We start from the raw sequence: 12,140 nt of genomic DNA on the forward strand, positions 1-12,140 counted from the left end.
GCATTGTGTATTGTCAGTGATTGGCCATTTACACATTTGACAATAACTGCATGCATGTCATGTATTTCACAAAGAGTGCATTAATGTAGTTGTAGCTTCCTAGAACTTAACAGCCACAGCTAACTTGAATTAAGTAACAATATGGGAATATTAACAAGATAATGTTTAGGTAACAAAGCCATTCATTACCAACAGTTGTACAGCTCTGGTATTTTGCTCACACACAGTACCAGGAACAGTGTATTTACCGTATGTAGCCTACCGCCAGGGCAGTGATACCAGTATAGCAATACTATTTTCATGCCAAAAATGAAAACACGAGGCAGACCCAACTCTTTGGTCCTTTAAAAACCTGCTGTATGTAAAATATTGTGTGCTATAGCTTGGAAAACAAATGTGACTCTGGATGACAACATGTTTGTTTCCAACATTAGGGCTGTTTTCCTAAAGAAGTTAAATTTGCTTCGTGCTTTGTTTCCTTGCCGTGATACTAATGAGAATAGCAAAACGGATATCGTCCCGGCCCTACCTAGCGTTAGATACAGTGAGTATTGGGACAATTCATTTTTTTGTTGTATGTGGACACCTGCTCGTCAAACATCTCAAAACAAAATCATGGGCAATTAGAGTTTGTCCCCCCTTTGCTGCTATAACAGCCTCCACTCTTCTGGGAAGACTTTCCACTAGATGTTGGAACATTGCTGCAGGGACTTTCTTCCATTCAACCACAAGAGTATTAGTGAGGTTGGGCACTGATGTTGAGCATCTAGGTCAGCGTTCCAATTCATCCCAAAGGCGTTCGATAAGGGTTGAAGTCAGGGCTCTGTGCAAGCCAGTCAAGTTCTTCCAAACCGATCGACAAACCATTTCTGTATGGACCTCACTTTGTGCACAGGGGCATTGTCGTGCTGAAACAAAGTTTGAAGCACAGAATTGTCTAGAATATAGAATGTCTGCTGTAGCATTAAGATTCCCCTTCACTGGAACTAAAGGGCCAAATCCAAACCATGAACAGCAGCCCCAGAACATTATTCCTTCTACACCAAACTTTACATTTGGCAATACGCATTGGGGCAGGTAGCGTTGTCCTGGCATCCTCCAAACCCAGATTCGTCCGTCGGACTGAATCATGGTGAAGCGTGATTCATCACTCCAGAGAACGCGTTTCCACTGCTTCAATGGAGGAGAGCTTTACATCACCTCAGCCGACGCTTGGCATTGCGCATGGTGATCTTAGATCTTAGGGAAACTCATTTCATGAACCTCCTGACGAACAGCTATTGTGCTGATGTTGCTTCCAGAGGCAGTTTGGAACTAGGTAGTGAGTATTGACTTTTACGCGCTACGTGCTTCTGGACTCAGTGGTCCCATTCTGTGAGCTTGTGTGGCTTACCACTTCGCGGCTGAGCCATTGTTGCTCCTAGATGTTTCCACTTCACAATAACAGAACTTACAATTGACCGGGGAAGCTCTAGCAGGGCAGAAATTTAACAAACTGACTTGTTGGAAAGGTGGAATTCTATGACGGTGCCATGTTGAAAGTCATTGACCTCTTTAGTAAGGCAATTCTACAGCCAATGTTTGTCTATGGAGATTGCATGGCTGGGTGCTCGATTTTATACACCTCCCAGCAACGGGTGTGGCTGAAATAGCAGAATCCACAAATTTTAAGGGGTTTCCACATAACGTGCATTCGGAAAGTATTCAGACCCCTTAACTTTTCCCATATTTTGTTACGTTAGAGCCTTATATTTTCTCCCCCTCATGAATCAATTCAATTGATTGGACATGATTTGGAAAGGCACACACCTGTCTATATAAGGTCCCACAGTTGACAGTGTATGTCAGATCAAAAACCAAGCCATGAGGTCGAAGGAATTGTCCATAGAGCTCCAAGACAGGATTGTGTCGAGGCACAGATGTGTGTAAGAGTACCAAAATAATGTCTGCAGCATTGAAGGTTCCCAAGAACACAGGGGCCTCCATCCTTAAATGGAAGAAGTTTGGAACCACCAAGACTCTTTCTAGAGCTGGCCGCACAGCCAAACTGAGCAATCAGGGGAGAAAGATCTTGGTCATGGAGGTGACCAAGAACTTGATGGTCCCTCTGACAGAGCTACAGAGTTCCTATGTGGAGATGGGAGAACCTTCCAGAAGGACAATCATCTCTGCAGCACTCCACCAATCAAGCCTATATGGTAAAGTGGAGAGATGGAAGTCACATGACAGCCCGCTTGGAGTTTGCCAAAAGACACCTAAAGACTTTCATACCATGAGAAACAAGATTCTCTGGTCTGATGAAACCAAGATTGAACTCTTTGGCCTGAAAACCAAGCTTCACGTCTGGAGGAAACCTGGCACCATCCCTACAGTGAAGCATGGTGGCGGCAGCATCATGCTGTGGGGATGTTTTTCAGTGGCAGGGACTGGTAGACTAGTCAGGATCAAGGGAAAGATGAACGGAGCAAAGTACAGAGAGATCCATGATGAAAACCTGTTCCAGTGCTCTCAGGACCTCAGACTGGGGTGAAGGTTCACCTAACAACAGGACAACGACCATAAGCACACTGCCAAGACAACGCAGGAGTGGCTTCGGAACAAGTCTCTGAATGTCCTTGAGTAGCCCAGACAGATCCTGCACATGAACACGATCGAACATCTCTGGAGAGACCTCAAAATAGCTGTGCAGCGACGCTCCCCATCCAACCTGACAGAGCTTGAGAGGATTTCCAGAGAAGAATGGGAGAAACTCCCCAAATACAGGTGTGTCAAGCTTGGATTGTCATACCCAAGAAGACTCGAGGCTGTAATCGCTGCCAAAGGTGCTTCAACAAAGTACTGAGTAAAGGGTCTGAATACTTATGTAAATGCAATATTTCCAGGTTTTAAAAATATATATAAATTAGCAAAAATGTCAAAAACCCTGTTTTTGCTTTGTCATTATGGGGAAGTGTGTGTAAATTGATGAGGGGGGAAAAAATTATTTAATCCATTTTAGAATAAGGTTGTAACGTAAAAAAATGTGTAAAAGGTCAAGGGGTCTGAATACTTTCCGAATGCACTCTACATTATAGTATATTTATGACTCCAACTTTCTCACTCATCATTATTCACGAATCATTTAAGATAATCCGTAATCATGGTAGCATCCATGTTAATGTAGAAACATATTCTATTCTTATTTACAATAAAAGTGACTCCAGAATTACGCTATGGATTATTTACCATTAATTTATATTGGGTAGAAAATAATCTGAAACATAACCAAAACAAACAACAAATGCATCCTACAAATGTGTAGTCACAAGCTTGATGTAGTTATTGCGTGTTATGAATATGGGACCAAATACTAAACTTTTTTTACTACTTTAATACACAAGTGAACTTGTCCCAATACTTTTGGTCCCCTAAAATGGGAGACTATGTACAAAAAGTGCTGTCATTTCTAAACAGTTCACCCGATATGGATTAAAATACCCACAAATTAAAGCTGACAGTCTGCACTTTAAAGTCATTGTATCCTTTGAAATCCAAAGTGCTGGAGTACAGAGCCAAAATAATAAAATATGCGTCACTGTTCCAATACTTTTGGAGTTCACTGTATGTCAGAGTGCATTTAGATTTCTCCACATTGATTTAATCAAAAACGGCCTTTTAAATGACTGTCAATTTGTACAAGACAGCAAAAAATGCTTTTGGCACTTTAATTCACAGGAAAATGTATAGTTAAACAAAACAGATTTTCTGTGTGGTCCACAATTTATTATGCTGTGATGTACCTGATTGGTCGTCTCAGTAATGGCCACCAGCAGTTTCTCCACGGCAGCCTGGAGGCGGGAGCTAATATTCATGAGGTACTCCTCGTTCTCCAGCTGAAGCTCCGGCAACAGGCTGTGACTGTCTGTCATCATCTGCTGGGACATCTCCAGGCCCTCGTCCGTCTCCGTCTCGCCCAACCACACGCTCACGTCGTCCACCCCAGGCTCGCTTCCCTGGCAACTCTCAGTCGCCGACGCATCTGGGCATAAACGACCAAAATGGAGGGCAAGGTTAATTGTCAGGAGAAAACACTTCATTGGAAACAAGTGTTCATTGTCACCAATATCAACCAGTCATTAATTTTATTTTTATCCAAAGAATACATTTTTGGCCAAAGCATTTATGAACATATTATAATATAAGGGATAGTATCTCAGATGTTAATCAGACACAAGGCTTCCGAAGACTGGAGTTGCCCATCCCTTCCTTAGTCTAGTAGACTGAGCACTGTCCTTGTGCCAATATCACATTCATACTGCTACATAATGTACAAGTATAATCCATGAAAACAGAGGTTACAGACTCTATCCTAGCTGACTGGTAGTGCCACCCTAGACACGACCACACACAGAACTAAACAGCAAATAACGGACATGGTGCTACTGAATGATCCACAATTGCCTCTATATTCTAAGGAGGGACACAAGTCATCTCTTACTCCCTCTCTCTTCTCAGTGCATTGGTCCACACTTTTCTAGCAAGAGAATGCAGGGGGAAAGATTACGGCTCACATTATTATTAGGTGGTGGATCACAGTTGGCATCTTCTATCATGACTGCTAACAACATTTGAATGAAAATACACATGCCATATGTGTGGTTGATACAAGTGTATGAGATGATCATGAATAGGGAATCCTGGTTGTCATGTACTTTGTGACAACAAGATCAGAATAAAAAAAATATCTTAGAATCTTTAAAAGGAGTCAGTACTATTGTGCACATTGATAATTATTTTGTTCACCCAAACATCAAGTACACGCGACAGTCAAATTAACCCTGTCAACAGCTATAATTCATTGATAAAATACCAGACCGTATGAAAAGTTGTAAAAAAGTAAAGCGGTTGGTTAAATAGCTAGTTCTCTGAACTGTAAAATCTAACCACAATAATTCATCTAGTTTTGCACTAATGCATAGGTGTCTGTGTGTTTGTTTTATGTGTATATGTGCACACTACAGTATCTGTGAGTACACACATATGCGTGTTTCGTGTGTGTCGAGAGGGCAGGCAGATGTTTACTTGACTTTGCAGCTTAAAGGGATACTGCGAGGTTCTGGCATTGAAGGCCTTGTTCTACTTACCCATCGTCAGATGAACTTGTGGATACCATTTTTATGTGTCTGCGTGCAGTATGAAGGAAGTTAGAGTTAACATCACAAGCCAATGCTAACTAGCGTTAGCACAATGACTGGAAGTCTACAGGTACGGTAGCATTGCTACTGTACCTGCAGATTTCGTCATTTCACTTAAATGCCAGAATCTGGCAGTATCCTCTTAAGCCTGTAGACACAGAAGGGAGAGACATATGGCTACGCTTGGCAGGGTGTTGTGTCTTAAACACACCTGTCACATTTGGCGACTCCACCTTTGGGCCACATACCAACATATGAGAGATGAGAATATACTGTAGACACTAAGGAGTATAATGGCATAACGATTATTGTCTGATAGTTAGGGAGTGGTTGGGGAATGGATGGACCATAAAATTGCAGGTTCAAATCCAGGGTAGGGTATACTGGAGGTTGTGCCCTTGAACAAGTGCACCTGACCTCAATTGCTTCATTCAGCTATCTAGTCATGTGATTCTATGATGTGTGAAATAAAGGTTATGAGCAAGTATTATCTGGAGGGAATTACACACTCAGTATACCAAACATAAGAACACCTTCCTAATACTGAGTTGCACCTCCCCCTTTTTGCCCTCAGAACAGCCTCAATTCGTCGGGGTATGGACTCTACAAGATGTCGAAAGCGTTCCACAGGGATGCGCTCTCATGTTGACTCCAATGGTTCCCACAGTTGTGTCTAGTTGGCTGGATGTCCTTTGGGTGGCGGACCATACTTGATATACACGGGAAACAGTTGAGCGTGAAAAAACCCAGCAGCGTTGCAGTTGGCAACACAAACACCATCCATGTCTCAATTGTCTCAAGGCTTAAAAATCCTTCTTTAACCTGTCTCCTCGCCTTCATCTACACTGATTGAAATGGATTTAACAAGTGACATCAATAAGGGATCACCTGGATTCATCTGATCAGTCTATTAAACGAAAAGAACTGTTCTTAATGTTTTGTATACGCAGTGTACATTCTGTTAATACCAAGTAGTCGTATGGGGCAGCGACCAGGAAAAACTCTGAGCTCTACAATAAGAGTCTGGTTAAAGGTGTTACCGAAGGACTGCCATGTCACCTTCAGAGTTGGATTCATTCCTATGATTCATCAGTTACAGCATGTGATTCTGAAACGATGCCTACTAGTGACAAGTCTGTCAGTCTGGCTGGACTGCTTTTCCTCTGGCAGCTGTGGGAACTTGATTTTTAACATTGTTAGGCACAGGGCAAAAAAAATGCCATGAATTCTATAGTCCCTGGGGAATCATGTGTATTTCTCTCTCAGTTTGCATAATGAAACAGATTTTTGTGCACTAAGCAGCCATTGGCTGTAATGATGAAAATATACAAACGTGATAATTTTTCATGTTTTGGTCAGCCTGACGAAGGTTGTATGATGAAAATATTTAAACAATAAAGTGAAATTTGCATTGATATTACATGTATGAATTTCCCCTGTATCCTAGCAGCCTTGTTTGGGTCAATTCCATTTAAATTCCATTCAATTCAGGAAGTATACTAACATTTCAATTCCAATTCTCTTCTACGATTTTCAATGAGGAATATTTTGAATTGGAGTTTGGTTCACTTGTTGAATTGACTGGAGTTGAAATGGAATTGACCCCAACCCTGTAATGCAGTTGACTTCCACACAAACTGCATATTGGCAAAATTGATGATACTGTATACACCAAGTGCACAAAACATTAGGAACGCCTTCCTAATATTGAGTTGCAACCCCTTGTGCCCTCAGAAAAGCCTCAATTTGTTAGGGCTTGCACTCTACAAGGTGTCGAAAGCGTTCCACGGGGATGCTGGCCCATGATGACGCCAATGTTTCACACAGTTATCAAGCTGGCTGGTGGAACATTGTTGATACACACTGGAAACTGTTGAGCATGAAAAACCCAGCAGCGTTGCAGTTGTTGACACACTCAAACCAGTGCGCCTACCATACCCCATTCAAAGGCACTTAAATCTTTTGTCTTGCCCATTCACCCCCTGAATGGCACACATACACAATCCATGTCTCAAGGCTTAAAAATCATTCTTTAACCTGTCTCCTCCCCTTCATCTATACTGATTGAAGTGGATATAACAAATTACATCAATAAAGGATCATAGCTTTCACCTGGATTCACCTGGTCAGTCTATGTCATGGAAAGAACAGATGTTCCTAATGTTCTATACGCTCAGTGTACATCCACAATTAATTCAATGTGATGCGTAGCAACTCCTTTATATATTTTAACCTGACTTCCCTTACTCTGATGCCATAGAGAAAGGTAGAAGGTAACCAGTCAGTCAGGACCTCTTTAGATTTTCAAACCAGTATTGCCACTGGCAGGCCCTGTTAGCAGCCAATTAAAATTCATACAAAATTAAATCTGACATTTTCCATGGCAATAATTATTCTCTCTCCCCATCTTTCCTTCCGGTCCTGTGTATATTTCTGTCACACAGCGAGCCCTCAACCCTTGCACCTCTTCTGGTTTTGTCTGGATCTATTTAATAAAATCTAAATCATTTTGATGGAGAAGGATAGAGCTCTTCCAAGACTTCGATCTCCAAGGTGGCCTGATTGGTGTCACACATTTGTCACAGCCCTAGCTACTAATCATGGCCTTCAGTTAAGTGTAATCAGATGTGTTGGTTAGAAATGTAAATTAACTGTGACACCAGTAAGGCACGGAGGAGCCATAATGCTCACCCCATTTTACTTCACAAAACATGCACAGGTGGTAGGGGTTGATTTGGAATTGGCTGCTCAACTAACCTCCCGCAGCCCCTGTGGCAGGCCTGAAGGGCTCGCCAGCAGCTATCTGCCAGGTGCGTTTCTGTGAGGTGGACGGGGGTACCAGCAGCCCCTCCACGTGGCGTCCAATGGTTTCCTCAGCGGCCGCTGTGGTCTTGAGCACATCACTCAGCACCTGGCGGAGGCTCTCGTTGGCCTTACGCAGCAGATTCCTGAGGAAAGAAGAGAAGAAAAGTTGGTGGGACAAAAGATTATGGTCTTTCATTCACTTGAAACAAATGTTTTGGATACGGGTGAGGTTGGCAAGATGCATATCGCACAAGTGCTTTGGTTGTGGTCCTTTGTCATAGTCACTACATAAATCTGTTTTTGAATTAACTTTTTTGTTGTTGTTGTAATATTGTTCTTTAAGAGCTCCTGTTGAATTAACCCACTTATATAAAAATATTACATTGTCATATTCAGTATAGAACACAGCTTATACTTAGACATTTTAGGATAGGTCGGGTCCAATAAAATTTGCAGAGGTAAAATCATGACGTGCACTGGAGTTAAATACATTTTCTACAATATAAATGAAATAGAAACTTGAAACATTTCTCTCGTTCTATAGTCATACCTCTCTGTAGTGATGACCTGATGATCTGGACAGGAAGAGCCATCCCCTCCAACTTGTGACGAAACCATTCCACTCACTGCCATCTTCCTCCTGACCTCTTCATCTTCCTCTCCTTCTTCCTCATCTCCGCTCTTCTTCAGCAGACGGACCGGCAGGAGGGAGAAGAACGACAACAGCCCTGTCATCACCCGTTTACAGACAAGCACACACTTCCACACTGTGTTGACGATCCCTGGAAACATGAGATAGTGACGGCCAGGCAAGCTAAAGGCATGACCATTATAAGGATGGTGGATTCAAATCAGATGAGAGTCCCAGTGCGCCCTAGTACAGACACACTCACAAACACATTAACTTCCATGGAAGCGAGGGAAACACTAGTATCTGTGCTGTTATGGCAACAAGTGCACCTGAGACAATGGGCTGATACAGGAAGTAGAGTGGCTCCCTCTCTTGGTGAGAGAACAGAAATGCTGCTAATTCAGATAGATAATCGAGAGATGTGGTCATTTAGGAATGGACGTTTACATTGTGTATACTGGTTGAGGCTGTTGAGGTTTCTGCCACAATCTTTTTACATTTGAGCAATTTGACATTTAAATGAAATTAAAAACTGTTATAGAGTAGGTACTCTTCATGTCATAATAAGTTAGGCTATAATGCAAAGAGCACATAGTCCCAACTGAACATCAGTAAATGCAGTCAATAGATTAAAAGGATTGAATGTATTGCGGGTATACCATATTAATAACTAAAACACATCAAGGGGCCAAAAAGGTTGAGTGACCGCCATCATGGATGTTCCAGGGACTGATTGTATAAACATAGCCTGAAGACATTTAAATTCACACTACTGAGTGAGTCTCCATTCATCAAAAACTGCATTATTATAATGGGTTCTGAACAACTCTGATGTCTTTACAGACTGAGGTGGAAAGTAGTAGAGGTGGAACTGAACTGTAAAATAAAAATATGTTTTTTTCTTTCTGTGAGCCTCTGCTTTTCATTTGCAATTTTGCCCTTTCCTTCTTTCCACTTTGTTTTCTCTCGTTCTCTCCATCGGAAGAATAACCCATCTGCAATCAATAAGCAAGTAGCTATAATTTATTCTATGATCAAAATGATAACATTCACAACAACTTAGAATCGGTGTTCGCCGCTTCATATTTACTTTGAATCAAAACGTTAGAACATTTGTGATGTAGTGGCTTAAACATTAGCTGGTAGCATAGCTCACCCCTAGTATCAGTTTGTCAAGTAAGTGGTGAACTTATTTATACATGCAATCTCTTCAATGCACAAAAACATGCTCACACACACTCAAAGGGAGAAAGTTGCCTGAATGCTATCAAACTCCAGCTATGAACAAACCAAAAAAACACAATCAGGTAAATTGCAGTTAAATAACTTCTTTGCCAAGTTGTCCTCAACATTACAGGATTAGTCTTGAGTGGGTGTGAGGAGGACTCTAGTCACATCACGAACATCGAACCCGGCATCCAATGTCATCATGCAGGTAATGACTAATCATGCAATAAATGTTTTGAGAAAAGCCAGCCGTAGCAAGGGGGTCTGTTTGTGTGTGTGTGTGTGTGTGTGTGTGTGTGTGTGTGTGTGTGTGTGTGTGTGTGTGTGTGTTGCACACCATGAGTGTGGTCAGGACTTCCCACAATCACCTTTCAAAATACATGAATATTTGGTTCTGAATCAATATCTCAAGGATGTAAAACACAGGGCTTGAATGACAGCTCAAGTACTCAGGTACTCACATCATACCACGATGGTGCTTCAATTCCCTCCCACACATCACTTATGAGGACATGGAAAAATTCTAACTGGGAAAGTAGGCAAGCATTGTTACATTGAGGGTTGCTAGACCCTTTAGCAATGCCAAAAATCAAAACGAAAAGTTACTATGGCATGTACTTTTTTGGCGTGGCGTTAGTTGATGTCTATCATTTATTTTAGGTGCCATTGCTAGCAAACAGGCTATGGTCTTCCTACTGAAACTAAACACCCTGTGGGTGTAGCCAATATGGCGGCTGAGTGAAGCGTCTTTGGTTAGACAGCACATCCTCTTTGACTAGAAACACTTTGGACATGATGTAAAAGGCTATGGCTTAGGCAAAAAAATAACATTGATAGAAAGAGCTAGAAGGAGAACAACTAGAGTAAGAACATTGTTGTCCTTGAAAACGCCCCTGGAGGGTTTGTACAAAGTAAACCACACCATGTGAGGTATAATAATATCCCTCAGGTGATCAAGTGATTTAACCCACTAAGTGCTTCTCAATATGGAGAGCAATGGGTTAGAGGAGACAATACTTGGCAGGTGGATGAAAATCGTTGTCAAACTCCTCAATTAACACATAACTACATTCAGCTTCTACTGAGGGTGGTTGCATTTGGTCTTTTAGATTGCATGTTTTGTAGAGCTTAAGACCTATTCAAAGTACCAGTGACTCCCTCAATACGGAAGTGGTCAGATGACGCGGATGCTACGATACAGGACTGTTTTGCTAGCACAGACTGGAATATGTTCCGGGATTCATCCAATGGCATTGAGGAATATACCACCTCAGTCATCGGCTTCATCGACGACGTCCCCACAGTGACCGTACGTACATATCCCAACCAGAAGCTCAAGGCTAGAGCTGCTGCTTTCAAGGAGCGGGACACTAATCCGGACGCTTAAAATAAATCTCGCTACGCCTTCAGACGAACCATCAAACAGGCAAAGCGTGAATACAGGATTAAGATTTAATCCTACTACACCGGCTCTGACGCTCGTCGGATGTGGCAGCGTTTGAAAACTATTATGGACTATAAAGGGAAACCCAGCCGAGAGCTGCCCAGTGACGTGAGCCTACCAGACGAGCTAAATGCCTTTTATACTCGCTTCGACGCAAGCAACACTAAAGCATGCATGAACCACCAGTTGTTCCAGACGACTGTGTGATAACGCTCTCGGTAGCCGATGTGAGCAAGGCCTTTAAACAGGTCAACATTCACAAAGCCGCGGGGCCAGACGGATTACCAGGACGTGTACTCAAAGCACGCGCGGGACAACTGGCAAGTGTCTTCACTAACATTTTCAACCTCTCCCTGTCTCGAGTCTATAATACCAACATGTTTCAATGTTGGTAGCCATGAAGTGCTTTGAAAGGCTGGTCATGGCTCACAACAGCATCATCCCGGATACCCTAGACCCACTCCAATTCGCATACCGCCCCAACAGATCCACAGATGACGCAATATCAAATCACACTCCGCATTGCCCTTTCCCACCTGGACAAAAGGAACACCTGTGAGAATGCTGTTCATTGACTACAGCTCAGCGTTCAACACCATAGTGCCCACAAAGTCCTCACAAAGCTAAGGACCATGGGACTAAACACTTCCCTCTGCAACTGGATCCTGGACTTCCTGACGGGCCGTCCCCAGGTGGTATGGGTAGGCAACAACACGTCTGCCACGCTGATCATCAACACTGGGGACCCTCAGGGATGTGTGCTTAGTCCCCTTCTGTACTCCCTGTTCACCCACGACTGCGTGGCAAAACACGACTCCAATACCATCATTAAGTTTGCTGATGACGGGGGGCGCTGGTG

At 42.6% G+C, this 12,140-nt stretch overlaps 1 protein-coding gene across 6 annotated transcripts in view; it reads right to left on the reverse strand.

The window, feature by feature from the left end:
- The window catches only part of LOC129831125 (A-kinase anchor protein 9-like), a 118,492-nt gene that overhangs the window by 39,463 nt on the left and 66,889 nt on the right, over positions 1-12,140 (reverse strand). For 5 of the 6 annotated variants that reach the window (XM_055894196.1, XM_055894195.1, XM_055894197.1 and 2 more), the window contains 3 exons: positions 8,530-8,663; positions 7,932-8,122; positions 3,780-4,018 (listed from right to left, as the gene is read on the reverse strand). In XM_055894196.1, coding sequence (XP_055750171.1) covers positions 3,780-4,018; positions 7,932-8,122; positions 8,530-8,663 — 564 coding nt within the window. The remainder of the gene's footprint in view (positions 1-3,779; positions 4,019-7,931; positions 8,123-8,529; positions 8,664-12,140) is intronic. The other variant, XM_055894194.1, reaches the window with a different exon arrangement.

The sequence above is a fragment of the Salvelinus fontinalis genome, chromosome 32 (genome assembly GCF_029448725.1).
Source record: "Salvelinus fontinalis isolate EN_2023a chromosome 32, ASM2944872v1, whole genome shotgun sequence".
Lineage (NCBI taxonomy): Eukaryota > Metazoa > Chordata > Actinopteri > Salmoniformes > Salmonidae > Salvelinus > Salvelinus fontinalis.